The 18,902-nt window shown below is 36.2% G+C and overlaps 1 protein-coding gene across 1 annotated transcript in view; it reads left to right on the top strand.

The window, feature by feature from the left end:
- SPATA17 (spermatogenesis associated 17) overlaps positions 1-18,902 on the top strand; it is a 145,236-nt gene that overhangs the window by 31,926 nt on the left and 94,408 nt on the right. Inside the window, exon 4 of the mRNA XM_017869929.1 lies at positions 6,067-6,117. Within this exon, the coding sequence (XP_017725418.1) occupies positions 6,067-6,117 (51 nt within the window). The remainder of the gene's footprint in view (positions 1-6,066; positions 6,118-18,902) is intronic.

Below are 18,902 nucleotides of genomic sequence, written 5' to 3'. Positions count from 1 at the left end.
ATATATATATTTTTTTTTTTTTTCGTTAGGATCTAAACTCCAAAGACAGGACAACTTAAGACTCTGAGTTACTAATATTAATTTAAAACTTTAACAACACATTTTCATCATAATTATAAGTTTAGATTTGGTTCACCTAATCTTGAAGATAATATTATTGGTAACTGGGAGAAAGAATATAATTGGCCATTAATTCTTTTTATGGAAAAGATGGTATTTTAAAAATGAACTGTTGAGGCCAGGTGCAGTGGCTGATGCCTGTAATACCAGCAATTTGGGAGGCCAATGCGGGCAGATCACCTGAGGTGAGGAGTTCGAGAACAGCCTGGCCAACATAGTGAAACCCCGTCTCTATTAAAAATACAAAAATTGGCCAGGCATGGTGGTGCGCACTTGTAATCCCAGCTACTCAGGAGGCTGAGACAGGAGAATCAGTTGAACCTGGGAGGCAGAGGTTGCAGTGAGCCAAGATCTCGCCATTGCACTCCAGTCTGGGTGACGAGAGTGAAACTCCATCTCAAAAAAAAAAAAAAAAAAAAAGAACTGTTGATAATAACGAATTGTCATCAATTGCCAGCAAACAAGGCAAAACATATGCACAAAATACTCATAATTACTTGATTAGAAATTAATTTAATAATTATACTCAAAATTATGAAATGTGGATGGCCCTAATATGGAAATGAACAAAAACTCAGGCTCATCAGATCTGTTATCCATTGTGCATGGCTTCTAAAGGTTTCATTCTTATCACTTTAATGCATATATTTCTTTTGTATTTTTCAATCTACCAAATGATGCCAGTTGATCTCATCATGTTATCTAGATACGTTACTCAAAATTATTATAAATATATATTACTTTAAATGTTTTGCTCTTGAAATGGTTAATCATTTCATCCTTGAAGCTCATATTTTCTTAGTTTGCAACCAAAATGCTCAACAATAAAGGAAAGATTAAATAACTTATGGTATGTTCATATAACAAAAAAAATGCAGTTATTGTATATTGTACATGAAAATATGTGAAGAAGGATTTTAAAACTAAGGAAAAGAAGAGATCTGTACTAGATCTGTTTAGAGTAGGTGAAACAGTCCTTTAATAGAAATTAAGCCTCCAGGGCTTTACAGAGAAGAATTTGCAGTCTGGGTCTAAAACAAGAGGTGGAATGGTGATAGTTGACAAAGTCTGGAGCATGCTTTGGGAACATGAGGCTAAACTGAAACGGGGGGTCATTGGGACTGGAAAAGGCGGGTAATTGTAAGATTAGGGAATTGAATGTGCTGTTGACATGAATATGAAAAGTCTTGGGATAGTGGCAGAAGTTCCAATGAAGAATAAAACTTTAACCTAGGTGTCAAAAATCTTTTTTTGAGATGGAGTTTCACTCTGTTGCTGAGGCTGGAGTGCAGTGGTGTGATCGCTCACTGCAACCTCTGCCCCCAGGTTCAAGCAATTCTGTCTCAGCCTCCCGAGTAGCTGGGATTACAGGTGCCCACCACCACGCCCGGCTAATTTGCTTTTTTGTATTTTTAGTAGAAACAGGGTTTCACCGTGTTGGCCAGGCTGGTCTTGAACTCCTGATCTCCAGTGATCCGCCCACCTCAGCCTCCCAGAATGCTGGGATTAAAGGCATAAGCTACCATGCCTGGCCCAAAATATTTGTACCCTGTAGCGGGAGCAGGTTGGGAGGGCAAGAAGGAGAGATAGAGATTCAGAAGCCTAAAGGAGGGTAACAACACCAAAAAGGGATAGAGCGTAATAAAATTGAAAAACCTTAGATTAAAAATGGGTTCTTTAATTTATGTATTTATTTATTTATTTATTTAAAGGAGTTCATCCTACTGGTTTGACATGGTTTGAAAGTACCCTTGGAGTTAGGAGAACGCTAGCTTCTTATTCCAGTTGGTAGCACTTGTAGTAGAGAAGAAAAGGTAGTTTCTCCTATAAATAAATGCTTATAAGGATAACAGGGGAGATAGGATTTGGACAGCTAGAAAGGAATGGTAAGATACTTCAGGCAAGCAAAGTCATATGAATATAAAAGTGGAGAAGAAAAAAATGTGCAGTAATTTGATCAGATTGAGGTTTAAGGGAAAGGAATAGGGAGGGATAATTGGAAAAAAGCAGCTGGCACCTGATTGTGGTGAAAGGCTTATCACTTTGACCTGTAAGAGAGTAGTTCTCATTTGTCCCCCACCACCATTGTAATTCACTTGATAGAGAAAAAAGAAACTTAAATACGGGATATACTCTCATCAGTAATCATTATCCTACTAGAGAAATAAAAAAGTTAAGTATCATGTGCCTTAGCTTGTAACTTTCTCTCTCTCTCCTAGTGATCTGAAATACTCAAGTGTGTTAGTTACATCAGTCAGCCCAATTAGGATGCCTTATTGGAAACTATTGAAATTCTATGATTTTAAAAATTCAAAAAAGGAGTTGATAAAAGCAATACTTTATAAAAGTAATCTAGAAGAGGTGTTCCAAATGGATTAAACATAATATTAAGCAGGTATGAAGACTGTAGGTTGTTCAGTCACAGGAAAAGAAGATTTGACAAAGCCCAGGGATTAGTTGGAAATGATAGGTAAAAATGAAAGAATCAAATCCTCAATATAAAATAGAAAACCAACATAGCCAATGGTGAAACTGAGTTCTCAGAAGTTTGTCTTACAGGCAGGATAACATTCAAAATACTTAGCCATGTGTACAGTAGGGTCACTCATCACAGTTCATGGACAACAAATCAGAAAGGACACCAGTTATAAATAATAAGTATAACCTCTCTGGTCTAATTCCACTGAATAAGAGCTCAGTCTAAAAGATCCATATGTATATCAACCAGTCAGAAAATTAATTATGTTTTCAAAAGGAATATATTCCTTCTAAAAAATTTCAGAAGCTTTCTAAAAATTTAGCTAGGTAATATGACAAAGGTCACATAGAGCTAACAAATGGATGATAATGTTCAAATGCTATTTTTTAATCCCAAGAATTCTTCCTATCCTATCTGATGTAAATGCAAGACATCAATGCTCTCAATCTTTCCTGTTCTTTTCCCCTCCCTCTTTTTCTTCATTTATTCAACAAACATTTGGTGAACATCTAAAATGGAGCACCATGTTTCCACTCCAATAAAACAATCTACTTCTGTTGTACTTAATTTTCACCCCAGATCTTTAATCTTCCCCTTTAAAGTAGACTTGATATCTTGATGATAAAGGAATAGGTAATTAATAAGTAAGAATATTGCCTGCTGAGACATTAAAATGGCTTGTCATTCTTGGATATGTTATTAACATTTGGTAGGTATAATATGCTTTCCTCACTGAATTTCATGGAAAGAAAAAAAAAACTTTTAAGACAGAATTCTAGAAAATATTTTTTTAAGAACTAGAGCCTTTCTATGAGTTATATTTTAACTGTTCAAGTAACCCAAAGGGTTAATGTTAATATAATAAATAATCATTTTCAGAATATAAAACAAAGATAAAATTTTACGAAAGTTTAAAGTGTTTATATGTATCTCTTAGCTTATGGAAATGCAGTTCACATTCACATGTAATTTTTTTTTAGTTTTTTAAAAAATTATGGTGAAATATGTGTAGCATAAAATTTACCACTTCATTTTTAACTGTGTTATTCAGTAGCATTAAGAATATTCACATTGTTACATAACCATCACCACTGTTCATCTCCAGAACTTTCTCATCTTCCAAAATTGAAACTTTGTCATGTTAAATAATAACTCTCCTTTCCCTCCCGTCGCTGTTAACCACTTTCTACTTTCTGTCTCTATGAATTTGACTATTCTAGTACCTCTTGTAAGTGGAATAATAAAATACTGTGTTGCATATGCTTCTTTCAGTACTTTCTAAAGCATCTGGGCTAGACAATTGAGAATAAATGTGGTATCGATTAGTGGTATCATTCTTAATCAATTAAGAATGTTATATGAGAATCAAAGTGCTTTCTCACCTCTTAACTACAGGATTCAGAATTCTTTAATTCAAAATCTGAATCTCTTTTTCCTGTTAGTTCGTAATAAAATTGAGCCCTTTATACTTTTTGGAATTTTACTTTTTTTTTTTTTTTTTATTGAGATGGAGTCTCTGTCAGAATGTCAGAATGCAGTGGTTCAATCTCGGTTCACTGCAACCTCCGCCTCCCGAGTTCAAGCGATTCTCCTGCCTCAGCCTCCTGAGTAGCTGGGATTACAGGCGCCTGCCACTACGCCCAGCTAATTTTTTGTATTTTTAGTAGAGACGGGGTTTTGCCATGTTGGCCAGGCTGGTCTCGAACTCCTTACCTCGTGATTCGCCTGCCTCGGCCTCCCAAAGTGCTGGGGTAACAGACATGAGCCACCAGGCCCAGCCTGGAATTTTACTTATAGTTAAATTACATACTTTTAACTAAAAAATGTGTAACGTGAGCACTACTGATAATCCCTTTCATGATGACTATTAACTGTGTCCTGAGCACCTTAGATACTTTATCTCATTTTACTCTTCACGACAACTCAATGAAGCATATAATGACCAATTTTCTAAGAACAGAAATCAAGACTGAGAGACTTTCAGTAAGTTGTTCAAGTCCACACAGCTGTTAAAAGCAAAGCCAGGAATTGAACACAGGTCTGTGGCTCAAAAGCTCACACATACACTCTACTGTTAACTAAACAATGATATGATAAAGACAAGAAACATCTTTTTCTGAACCCAAACTTTTGGAAATATATAATATCCAATGTATTTCTTCTTTATAGAAATGTTTAACAGCAATGTCTGCTTCAATATGATGTCAAGAAATGCAGTATTAAAATAAATATTTTAAATCACCTCAAACACCAATTATGCCTTGCTTACAATCATGAAGAAATAGAATTTAAAATGAAGAAACATTGTTGTGTTCATTTGAAAATAACATATTGCAGCCAACTGTTTCTTAATTGCTCAGACAGTTGATAAATAATCCAGCCCTGCTGCTCTCCACAGACAATTTGCTTTGGATCAGACCAGGCAATTCAAACAACACTAATTACAGTGAAACCCTTTTATATGAATTTCTGTTTGTCATGGGGCAGAAAGCCCCTTTATAAAGAGTTAAGGCACTTTTTTCTGATTTTTGCCTGAAACATAACAATTATTACCTGGGCTCAAGTTATAGTGAATAAATTTCGGTTGAATAAAATGGATAAAGTTGTATATCATGTTAAAATATGTATCTCATTGCTTTTATTGTTTATTGTACATTCATGAATTATATTAATTTTATATTTTTAATTAAAAGATAGAACAGATGGGGAAGCTTTATTTAAATAATACTTTCATTGAAATAAGCTACATTGTTGAATGATTTACTGTAACAGAAATTTGTGTATTAATATATAGATGTGTCTTTACTGGAGAGAAACCAACACTTCAGGAAGTCTTCACTATACCAAGGGATTTGCTGTAACATGATATCATTGTATTTATGATTTTATGGTGTTAAAATGAATATTAAATGAAACAAAATTCCCAAGGATTACTCAGGAGGCAGCTAAGTACATAACATTTTGCATAGATGGTTGGAAGGCACAATTTTGCTCCATCACTGCATCCATATCCTTGAACGATTTCGACTGAAGACAGCATTTCTTTGAATTTTTCATTAAACCAGACGTCTTGAAATATGAATTCCTTTTATGTTTCTGTGAGTTTTGGCTAAAAGAACCCCAGTGAATAAATCATACAATACTACATGTCACCAGCACTTGTGAATATTTCTGCTTTGTTATTCTATTCTCAGTAGAGCACCATTGATTATCAAACTCAGCGGAGAGCATTTTATGATCATATATCTCCATTAGCTCCTAGTTTGACTACCATAGATTTTTCTGGTTAAGCTTGCATTATGTATTAGGAAGCCTATCTCTTCAATACAACGTTTGATTTCATTTTTCTAAGGCTAGAACTCTTATTATGTATTATGTATAAAGATTCTTATCTTTTATATGTAAAAATAGGCTGCACTGTCTTTGTGTAACTGAAATGTATGCCATCTTTTTTTCTTGATTCACAGGTAGCATATTATACTATGATGATGAATCTCTACAATGCAATGGCTGTCAGGGTAAATATTTCTTCACTTGTTAAACAAATGAAAAGTCAATTGTGCCCTGAATTCGCTTTTAATAAAATGAGCAAAGCAGAATAATGCAAATTTGATTGATATGCTAATGGTAAAGAGAGAAAGAGTATGTAGTTAAAAAGTTAGTTATGCTAAATAATCTTGGCAGTATTAAAAATTAGAGTAAAATGTAAAACATGTAATTATAAATGCTTATGTTTTAGAATGTTAAATATCTCTGAGCCATAACTAGAGAAAGACTTAAATATTAATGAAGCAATGTATTAGTTTCCATATGTCATATAGAATACATTGTGATAAATAGATGAACATGGTTCTGGAATATAAGATTCCTGCCCAATACAAATCAATTAGAAATTATTTATATGATTTAACAGTAACGAAGTCAGTTTCCAGCTTAGAAGTTTTATTTCTATCATTTCTGTATTCATTTTTACTGTGTTATTTTCCTAATAGAAAACTGAATTTAGCAATTATGGAGCTTGAACTGGGTTTCTGTACTGATCTTGGGAATGGACACAACAAAAATATTATTTCTTTTGTTTCAGACAATATGATAATAATTTAATTGCTAAGCCATTATAAATGGAGAAATTTCTTAAGTGAATTTCATTAGTGTCCTTAAAATCTATGTTGCCTTATATTCTTTTTCATTAATCTGTTAGTTCTTCTGCAAACAATGGATTTTATTTTGAGTGAGGCACGGTAGTAAAATTCTTTCAGAAAGTGCTGGGGTGAACCATAGTGGGTAAGATAACATTATTTTGACTATGTATTTTTCTGTAGAAAGAGGCTCTTTCCTTTTCAGGTGAGTGTGCTGGTAGTCTAGCCGGCTCACTCTAGTATTTCTTCATCCTCCTCTCTGCTTGCTCTCCTGGAGTTTGAGGAAAAATATAAAAGGAAGAAGTAGATCTTCCTGCTGCTTCTCTTGAGCCAGAGGCAGATACTCTAGCTGCAATGGGCTATTTATCTTTCTCAGTAATATTCATATAGGAAAACAATTTTTCTTTTAATGGGAATACTTTGGACTGGGGATTTCAGAGATTTTGTACCGCTTTGCTATAAACCTAACCTCAGAGACTAAAACACCATTGATTATTTTCTGCTTACTTCATGTCAGATGTGTCTCCAAAGTAAAAAGTCATAGATGACTGAGAACCTAAAGCAGTTAATGACCATCTAGCTATCTCCACTGGTCACCAGGGGAGATTGTAGAAGAATATTCTTCCTCTCTTCTGTGCTACTAGGGAGAAGCACAGAAGATAGGGTTAGAAAGGTGCATACTTTTGTGTATTATTTTACCACAAACCTTCATATTGAGTTCTGGTCTGACTTATTAAGGTTTCTTTTTCCTAGACTAAACATATGTTAAGAAATTCACATCAATACAAGTCCCTCAGAAGGCAGTTTTTTACTTATTCCAGCATATACTGAAAGCTAAATTTTCCAATAGCATCATCCAATGTCAATTTATCTTTGATTAATGTCAATGGACAACGTTGAATTTTACCTGAGTCTTGTGATACTGGAAAACAACAAAGGTTAAGAAATCCCCACACCTGGCTGGGTGTGGTGGCTCACACCTATAATCCCAGCACTTTGGGAGGCCAAGGCAGTTGGATCACCTGAGGTCAGGAGTTCGAGGCAAGCCTGGCCAACATGGTGAAACCCCATGTCTACTAAAAATACAAAAATTAGCTAGGCGTGATGGTGGGCGCCTGTAGTCTCAGCTACTCAGGAGACTGAGGCGGAGAATCCCTTGAGCATGGGAGGCGGAAGTTGCAGTGAGCCGAGATCCCACCACTGCACTCCAGTCTGGGTGATAGAGCAAGAATCCATCTCAGAAAAAAAAGAAAAGAAAAAGAAATCCCCACACCCTTTTCTGTTTTAGAAACAGCTTACTGCAAAATAATTAATAATAATAATAATAGAAAAAGAAAAAAGTTACTCTTCCCTTGTATCAATTAGATATATACAGGGATGCTCCACTTTTTTACCTATGACAAGGCCAGGTGCATTCCCTCCAAATTTCCATTCTTTACCTCACAAATGATTAGCTGAATTGCTTGTTCCTACTGATCAATTGGAACAAAATGTCTGTTAACCAATCTGTGATTTAGCTTCTCTCCCTCCTCTACATCCCTGAGCCTTGGCCAGCATGTAACATCTTAACGTCCTCTCCTGATAATAGACTGACTTTAGAATAAAAGATTCTCTGATCTACTATTCAATCATGCCACCCTTTTATCCCACTTCTCCACCTTAGATTCCTTCTAGCCTTGTTTTACCTTCCTAGAAAGGAAAAATTCATTGTGCCTTACTCTTGACTTGCTTGTAAATCTTGTGGTCAGAGTGCTCTCCCTATTGCAGTAGTCTGCCTCTGAAGATTGCAGTAGTCACCCTCCCACTTCCTCTTGCAATACTCCTTTCAAATAAAGTCTCTCCCTTGTAATTCTGGATCCTTTTTCCCATCCCCTTCCTTTCTCTTATGCTTCCCTCTGCTCCCCTCCCCACCTCTCCTGTCCACTCCTATCCTCTTCTTATTGCCTTTTCTCTCTGACACAACATTTTGGGATATCAGAGTAAGGGTGGGAATGCAGTAGGGATTAAAGTGAGGGGAGGGAAGACTTAGCATTTACCTGGAGGTTGGAACAGTCCACTTAATGACACTCAGGAATTTCTGCGAGGCTGTGTGGAGCACATAAATATTACTATGGGAAATTTCTAATAGAGACATTTCTCTAACAAGTTCAAAGTCACTCTTCAGAGGTTTGAGATGGGTTAACCTGGTAGTAGACTATGTGCTACTTCATGTTCCTAAGTTGAGGAATCCGGAATGAGGCTCACTGGCATAAAGACCATAAATGATTCCATAACAATGATAAGTTTATAGCATTGGTTGATCCAAGTGACCAGTGACCAGAACTGAATCCATCAGTGGACTCCAACCAATTTATTTGTAAGTGGATTTTTGCGAGATGGCGCTCTTAAAATTCTGCTACTTGGAAGAGTGAGTGGCCGAAGAAACCAATATGTGGCCCAGATACCTTTGTGTTGTGTACATCTGAAGATTACAATCCTAACTGGATACCAGTAGCTGAAGTTTTATTTCTAATACATACAAATCTGCTTTTTCAGTTCATAAGCTACCCGGTAACTTAGTTCAAAATTAGAAGTGATTTAAACATGAATGGCGAGTGTTCAAAAGAAAGAATCTCTAAGGGTAACAGATATCTACCAAATATCTATATGGCCAATAATATCCAGACAGATATGTAGGTACCCAAATTATGAATAAGACCTTCACGAACGACATATAAGAACAAAACTTTTGTCTTAATTTTCCTTATGAACAAAGCCTATTGTAAGTTATATGTATTTGGCTATTGATTGCTACCATGACAACTAAAATGTATTCAATTGTCAAAGAGGCTAGTGGAGCATTTCTGAAATGGCAGGGTTTTACAAATTTATTTATAGTCTATCCATCCCTAAATAGATATCACTCTTTTGTAATGACGAACAAATTATATGTATGTGATTTTCTTTTATGTAATATATATTAATATCCTGATTTGCTGCATTTAGTTTTAAAGGGTCACCTTTTCTCTAAAGACTTTATGATGCCCCTACCCCTGCAGAATTCATCATTTTCCTTTTTTATGTTCCTGTTTTACCATCGACATACTTCTGTTATAGAACCTGTAACATTTTATTATCCTTACTAATTTACATGCCTGTCTCCACCCCAACACCTCCTGCCCCCCTACACACTGTAAGTCTCTTGAGGCCCAGATCCTTTCTTCTCCATCTTTGTATCTTCAATGCTTGGCTTATAGTAGGTGGTTAAATAAATATCCCTGAATAAATCAATGAATGCTGAATGCTGGCCCATTCTTCCTAAACAAGGAGTAAAAGAAGTCCTTTACTTTAACACATTTTTTTCTAAGTTTCAAAGCACGTTTGTTGCAAACTATTTAAGCCTTTGCTAGGGGATCTTTAAACATTTTTTGATTATCTGACTATACTATTATGATGTAGATAAACTGGACTTGCTAAGGTAAAATTCAGTTTGCGCAGTTCATATGTAAATGAACGACTTCACGAGATTCAGGATTTTGCTGAAGTGTCATAATGCATACCGATTTGAAGGAGGTTTGCTATGATATAAGCTGCTGTCAGAACCTACAGTATGCCTTTACAAAACCCCTGTTGCTGATTTGCTGCTAGGCCAGTGACAGTCAATTAATATAGCAATAAATTGCTCAGTAAATTTTTATCTTAGCTCCTGGGGCCCTATTCCTCCTGTTTCTCTGTGACACTTTATTTCCTTTTTAGTCTTCAATTTGACTTTACTCCAGTTAGAGTTCTGCTTTTCTTCCAGCATCTTTTCTACTCCATTGTGGATCTTATTTAAATTTGGCCCCCAACTTTTATTTTCAGTTCTCTTTCTTTGAACAGCTGTTAGTATCTTATGCAAATGCCATGAGCTGATTCAGTTGCACAAGTCATTTCTCTCCCTCTACCATCTAGATGTACAATTGTATATCTTCTGACAGCCTCGTATAAAACTGACCCTCCATTTTCTATATAGCGAGCACTTGGGTGTCATCTTAGCCCTCCAAATACTGGGCTTAGAGAGTCCGGTTTCTGACAATATTATAAAGATGAGGGTAGGAATTACTTATGTGGGGAAAACTCATTTAAAAATATCCCCAGGTAGTAGAGTTTAGTGGAATTATTTTTTCCATCCTAAGGTCTATTTCTTGTCCCTTTTTCCCATTACCTTGATTCATAGTTTTCAATATTTAGTGTTTTGTCTTGCTTATGGCTTTTGCTGATTGGCTGACCCCATCCAGGAAGAAGTCTGTCATACAAACGACATATATCTTATACCCAATTCTTACATTTGTAGGGGGAAAATAACCCAAGACCAAGATTACATGCATTCAGCCTCAACTTTGTTGCTGATGTCTCTATGTTTCCAATAGAATGACTCCAGATTCTGAAACTTATTCCCTGAGAATAAACAGCTATAGCTGGGGCATACCACCAGCTATACAGTCAGTGTACTGTAGTCAAACTGACTGACAGTGAGAAGCAAGGATTTAAAAAAGGTAACTCCCCAGATTCTGAACTTAAGTCAGGCTGAGCTCTGGCCAGACTTCAGTGGATTCTGTTTCCTTGGTTCTCTCTCTTTCTAAGGACTTCTTATTTTATTTTTGCCCTCTTTTAGATCAATGCTCCTTTGATTTGTGATGCAGGATTTTTCTTGGTCCTTTTGCAGGGATTATAGCAGGAGGTGCCTCATCGACTTGGCCTGCCTGGCTTGTGCTCCAGCCACTGGCCGCTGTGACTGCACGCTCAGTCCCTGGCCGGAGAGTGTGTGTGAGCAAGTGAGTGCAGGGTCTGTCCAGCCATTCTCAACACCAGCACAGGGGCAGGCTCCATGCAGGGCTTGTGGCTAGACTAGGTGTGTTGTCCAAGGGGAATGCGGTGGAGCCCAAGCAGAGGTGCCCACAACCCAAAGCCCCAGAAGGGGTGTTACAACATTCTAATCAGCTCCTTTAGTTCTGCCATCTGCAGCTGGATGGATGGTGGTGTGTTAACAGCTGGGTCAGTCCCTTGCCCTGCTCTGGCCTGCAGCTCCGGGGCTGGTTTGGCCCCACCATTGCTTCCTATGATGTGGAGCAGCTGCCCAAAGGTGTTCTCTCACCTGAAGTTGGGTCATCTCCCCCAGTGTGACTGAGTCTAGCATTTTTATAGGCACAGGATAAGGGAGCAGGGAGCTGTAGGTAGTATTGGAAAAGGCAATAGCTGAGTGGGTAAAAAACATTATTGAGAAAGAACCAAGTAGGAAAGGGCAGGCAAACAAGAACAGAAGTTCTCACTCTGGGTCGCGGGTTTTATCTGGAACCTGCAGTCTGGTCTTTCAGCCTTCCAACTATTTTTGGTTTAAAGGTGGGGTTTCACTGGGACCACTCCTATCTGCTGAGGCATTTGTCTGACTCCTGCCACAATTATATGGGTATGTTGAGCTTTGTAGAGAAGGAGGATGGAGAGTAGATTAGTAATGTTCCAAGAGTGAGATTACAGTTTGTTAGAGTGTAGGGGGAACATTAGACTTATTTTTTCCTACATGGGATATAACACTGAAATTCAGTTTTCAACTGAATGCCCTGCAATTCTCCTGAAACATAGTTATTTCTTTAATAAAGTTTGCACTAATGTTCGTAAATTTGAAAGACAAATTGCTAATCTGTCCACTTCAACTTTGTTTTAGTGTGCAATTCATACTTTTGACATCAGTTTCTGATATGAAATGTTCATTGTCTTGTAGTATCCTACGAAGAGTTCAATTGTGAGTAAATTATTGTGGCTGCTAATTTTTGAAAAACAAAATGGATCTCTGAAGCTAGGCAAGAAAAAGATTGCTATGTCATGTATTGCCAAATCTTGGTAGGTTAGAAGCACTGATAAATAATAATAATGAGTTAACAATTGTACAGCAGTTAATACTTCCCAGGCACCATTCTAAGTATTTTAAATATTTTAACTATTCTCTGTAATCATCATAACCAATTCTCTGAGGTATAGGTATCATTAAGATTACAACTTAAAAGATGAGGAACGGGAATCACAGAAAGGTATCTTGCCCCAAATCACACAGCTAGTAAGTCATAGTGTTAGACATTGAACCCAAGAGGTCTGGCACTCACATTTCTGTCATTGCTGGTCACTTGTAATCTTGGCTTTACTTCCAATCCTCTTTTTCTGAAAATATGGAAGAGAACAACTATACTGACCTAGACTGAGCTCTTAGGGACATTTCATTACTCATACCCTGTTTTCTTGAAAAACTGACCTTGTGGCCTGATAATTCATGAGCATCCTTATTGGTAGTACATTTCATGCGGGAATTCTAAATTAAGTGACAATTAGCTAAGGAGTAAGTTGAGGCATTCCAATGCAGTGTCACATGCTTCCCCTTGTAGACAGAATTAGATGGCCCATGACAAAAAACCTCACCATCTAAAAGAATATTCAGGCTGTGGCCTCCCCCATTCCTATTGCCAGCTTCAGGATTTGTCATCCATCATAAGCCTAGATGAAACACCATTCCTGCTCCAATTTTAAATGGATTTTTGTGTAGGATGTAACAAATGATAACAAAGAGAATTCATCATTTCTTTGCTGGTTGAAGTCCAAGGTGTAGATCACACAGATTTTTGAAATTTAAAAGTCTGTGTTTAGTTTCATTTATACCTCTGCCATGCCTGTTTTGGGCCCTGAAGCATCAGTGGAAAAGAAAAGGGACTCTAACATTTTTAAAACATTAGGAACAATCACAAAAGTGTTATTAGGACTGAAAAAGTCAACTTCTGTTTCTAAATTAATGTTTAGAGTATAGTAGTCTTCAATAAACTAAACATAATGGGGACATATAATCTGTCACAGACCTTGGAATGTAACAAAGGTAAACTTTATGGGAAATATTTATTCCTTTTAATGACTTTGAAAAGCCTCCTTTGTATCATGTCATACATCTTGAGTCTTCCTTTGCCTGTCTGCCCTAGAACAACTGGAGCAATATCACATGAATGCAAATTTCAGGAGGTGCTGGTATGCAGCATCTTAGAGATCTCTCTTATAAAATGAATTCCGTCATACGTTTTTATCTTAGTTTCAAAGATCTATGAGGAATGAAAAAAATGGTAATAATCAAAAGCTTACAGAGTGTTAAAGAACTGCAGATGTAATTGTTTCAAGTAAAATTCCTTTTTCCCTGAAATCCCCGTACCAGTTATTGATCAATCACCTATACTTACTTAGTGAAATTCCACTGGAATCTGCAGTTTCAACGATTCTTTATTATTTTAAATTATTTGACTTGATTATAGTGCCCCCAAACAATTTTTTTCAGATTGAAATGCTCATATTTAGGGAAACAGAAGCAATAGTAACAGGAGAAACAGTGGAACAAAGGTCATTTAAACAACAAATTTGCCAAATAACATCACTTTATTGGCTTATTTCCCCTTAGAGCTTTCTCTATATATAATAAAAATTTTAATTTATAAAAATTAATCTAACTTGATATATCAAATAATCATTTTCTTTTGTTTCCCACTTGTGTCTAAAATACAAAAAAAAGTTAGAAAAGATTATATGGTGGCTTTACTTAAAAATGATTAAATATGTGTCAGATATATAAAGATTAATCTCAATCCCTTAAAGTACTTTTAATACTAGTTTCATGTTTATAATACTAGGAAGTAAGCATTTGTATTTAGAATAATGACCCCAGGATTGCATAGTTAGAGATAGATAAGTAAATTGATCCAGAAAAAGGATATGGAAGGTCTTTTATATGCTAGACATTATGTTATGGTTCTGGGCATACAGAATGAATAACAGTTTTATTTATACAAAAAAAGGTATCCCAAAATATCAGCCTTGGGAAGAAAAGAAGGGGCCATGTGGACAACAACAAACTTTTACCTGATGATGGAATAGATACTTTAATGTTCCATTCTCATGTAAAAGTATATTTCTTCCTCCCTCCTTCTACTTCTAGTACCAATATCATTGTGAAATGATTAAATAGATTTGTAGAGAAAGGAAGTATAAGGCCAGTGAGAGTGGGGAAACAGAATATTAAAGAGAGGAAACTGCACATTTAATAGTTATCCAGAATCTTTTGCTAAAAATATCTAGTTAAGATTTTCACATATATGTCCTATATGTGTGAAACTGTATTTTCATATGATAATATTTTATGTATAAATATTAATGGTTGTGACAAGACAATGCAGTGATACCTAGAATGAAAACTTGGGTTATATTACTACTTTTTACATTCCTAGTCTTTGAAGATTTAGTAAACCCGCATTTCTGTGCTCACTGTACAGTCTTTTTTTAGAATGTTGAGCATTCTAATGAAAGTATAATTATGGATAACTGAGTTCTACTTCTGTGCTCTCATATACATTTAGGGCATTAATACTGGGTGAGCTATCATCAAGGAATTTGTTTTCCATGCCTTCATTTTTCTTTTTCTTTTTTCTTTTTTTTTTTCTTGAGATGGAGTCTCGCTCTGTTACCCAGGCTGGAGTGCAGTGGTGCGATCTCGGCTCCCTGCAACCTCTACCTCCCAGGTTCAAGCGACTCTCCTGCCTCAGCCTCCTGAGTAGCTGGAATTACAAGTTCCTGCCACCACACCCCGCTAATTTTTTGTATTTTTAGTTGAGACGGGGTTTCACCATGTTGGCCAGGCTGGTCTCAAACTTCTGACCTCGTGATCCGCCCACCTCAGCCTCCCAAAGCGCTGGGATTACAGGCATGAGCCACTGCTCCCAGCCCCATGTCTTCATTTTCCACATTAAGAGAGAAGACATTTTTTCTTTTAGTGTCATTAAGGTTACTATAGATTTTCAGGAATAAAAGTAAACCCAATGGAGGGAAAATCTTTTCTATGGCAGATGGTTTTTAATATATCAAGGTTTTGCCATTTGTTTTAGTGCTTAAAATAAACATTATTCATAAGACCACTTACATTTTGATGTTACTTAATGAGGAATATGCATCATTGATTTGACTAGCTTAAGAGGTCATTTAGAACTTGCCCGTTAACAAGCTGTAATCTGCTGAGCACACAATGACTTTGTTGAAAATTATCTATTCAGAGCTGATCAATGACAATAATTGTTTTATACCAATCACTTTTGAAAGTTGCTAATTACTTTGAAGGGCATGAATACAAGTCATTTTTCTTTTTTTTGAAGTCATAACCCATTTACCTTGAAATTAAGAAGAAATGTTATAAAAAATCATCTTGCTGCTTGAAAGTACATTTAAAAAAATTTAAAGTGTATTTACTAGTACTGGAATATTAACAGAATATTTAGGCAAAATTTAAGATGTCATTTGTTTCTATAATAGCAAATATAGTACAGTCTCATCTATATTGTATTTTGCAATATCAGTTAGCTATTAGTTAAACTAGTCTCCCTAAAGTATAAGAAAATACCATATTTTAAAATAAAGAACACGCATATACTCTCTCTCTTTATACAATATATATGTAAGGTGTTTTAGTGGAAAGAGTGGGCTTTGAAGTAAGACAAACCTGGGTTTGTATTCTGACTTTCCATTTACTGTTTTACTGGTTATGTGACCCTGAGCAGATTATTTAACCTCAGGTTCTTCATTTTTAACATGGAGATCATGCCCTGTTCACAAGAATATTGTGAGAATAAAAGCAGTTAGCATAATACCTGGCACATTCATGGAGCTCAATAAATTTTAGATCCTTCATTTCACTGATGGCAGCTTCTTCACCCACTCAAATGCTGTTTCCTCCAGATCTTTTTATCCACTCATCTCTAAGAAAGCCACTTAAAGACTGATTGATTATACTTAAGTGTGGATGAGTTTTAATTTGTTACCTTAACCATCACTTACTTATTAAATTCTTTAATATCCAATTTTGAATAAAAGGAATTATCTTGGAGAGGAATTTTAGCCAGCCTTTGGAGAGATGCATAGGGTGTTAGGCCAATAGAATGTTTTCTGAAAGCATACCAGTTGTAGTCTCTCTAGATATGGTTGGTGCTGTTTCCAGTAGTTGCTGGGTTTGGAGAAGGAAAGAGCCCATGTTGTTGCATTTTTTTCTGTTTTAATTACAAGAAACTTTTCTTATTTGAATGCAAATCTTTCAGCCAATTTCAGTTTTTTTCCTTTAACATCTCTTTCTTAGAAATGGGAATATCCACTTCTCTGATATTACCAAATCATAAACCCCCATCATTCTTCCTTCCTCACAGTATGCCAACATGCATCTTTTGTGTTTTCTGGCACATTTAATCTTATTTTATTTGTAATTTAATGATATTTTAATGTGATAGGTAGCCCCTCCCTTAATACTATTTGATATCTTAATATTTTCCTGTGCAACTTGAATAACTTCTATTGCTGATGATGGATTTCCTGTCAGTACATGTATTTACAAATGTTCCCTTCATTAATAAAATTGTTACTATATATGCAGTAAAAGTATGCTGAAACATTTGAAGCCATCCAACCAGCTATAAGACCTTAGGCAATTAGTTAACCTCTCTAAACATCAATTCCCTCTTCTCTCAAATGAGGCTAATAATAATCTCCACCTCAGAATGATGCTATAATGATCAAATTAGATAAGCTAGGAAAATATGCACTTATTTGCATGTATGATTTATATATATATACATATTCCAATTGATTCTTCTTTTTCATTAGGAAAGTGGTTCTGTCAATTCCTTCTTTTTCCTTCTCAGTCATAATACAATATTGGTAAAATTAGGGAGAGCTTCTAAATTGAGTATATAATTTTAGAATTTTTTTAAATTTAAAGAATTGATCTTGCAAATAAGATCATTTGAGAAGTATTTCAAAAGACACTTTGAATACTTTTGTTACATTAGTTTGCTATACTACTAGTTTCACTTTCTAAAGTTATTGTTGGCTGGGTGTGGTGGCTCACACCTGTAATCCCAGCACTTTGGGAGGCTGAGGCGGAAGGATTGCTTAAGATCAGGAGTTCAAGACCAGCCTGGCCAACATGGTGAAACCCTGCCTCTATTAAAATTACAAAAATTAGCTGGGCATGGTGGCACATGCCTGTAGTCCAAGCTACTCAGGAGGCTAAGTCAGGATAATCGTTTGAACCCAGGAGACAGAGGTTGCAGTGAGCCGAGGTCATGCCACTGTACTCCAGACCTGGTGACAGAGCAAGACTCCATTGAAAAAAAAAAAAAAAGGCCAGGCGCGGTGGCTCACGCCTGTAATCCCAGCACCTTGGGTGGATCATGAGGTCAGGAGATCGAGACCATCCTGGCCAACATGGTGAAACCCCCGTCTCTACTAAAAATACAAAAATTAACTAGGCATGGTGGCGCATGCCTGTAATCCCAGCTACTCGTGAGGCTAAGACAAGAAAATCGCTTGAACCAGGGAGTTGGAAGTTACAGTGAGCCAAGATCATGCCACTGCACTCCAGCCTGGCGACAGAGCAAGACTCCGTCTCAAAAAAAAAAATAAAATAATTAATTAAAATAAAGTTATTGTCTCTTATTTGTTCTTACAAGCTGTTTTGCATATTTTCAGTTACTTTAGTAATTCTCATACTGGGAGTCTGACAAAAACACTACCTTATAATCGTCATGTTTAATATCTTTTTTTTTCTTTTGAGACGGGGTCTCACTTTGTCACCCACGCTGGAGTTCAGTGGCACAATCTCGGCTCACTGCAACCTGCGCCTCCCCCGTTCAAGCGATTCTTTTGCCTCAGCCTCCCAAGTAGCTGGGACTACAGGTGCATGCCACCATGCCCAGCTAATTTTTGTATTTTTAGTAGAGATGGGGTTTCACCATGTTGGCCAGGCTGGTCTCGAACTCCTGACCTTGTGATCTGCCCACCTTGGCCTCCCAAAGTGCTGGGATTACAGGCATGAGTCACCATGCCCAGCCATGTTTAATATCTTAAGTTGCAAAATGATTATAAATGACCTTTTAAATGACTGTGTTTTAAAAGAGAGAAAAATAAAGAATCAGAATTTAAATAAACAATTTTCCAGTTTACTTTTATTGATCCAATATTCAACTTATACAAATTTTATACTAAATATTTTTTAGCTAAAAGAAAGTAGACTTTGGGGATAAAACCCAATGGACTGGTGCTTAGTCTCCATATTTCTCTTTTCTATTAAAAAAAAGTTTAGGGAAGAT

The sequence above is a fragment of the Rhinopithecus bieti genome, unplaced genomic scaffold (genome assembly GCF_001698545.2).
Source record: "Rhinopithecus bieti isolate Rb0 unplaced genomic scaffold, ASM169854v2 scaffold_1673, whole genome shotgun sequence".
NCBI classification, from domain to species: Eukaryota; Metazoa; Chordata; class Mammalia; order Primates; family Cercopithecidae; genus Rhinopithecus; species Rhinopithecus bieti.
This window is presented reverse-complemented; position numbering and strand designations above follow the sequence as displayed.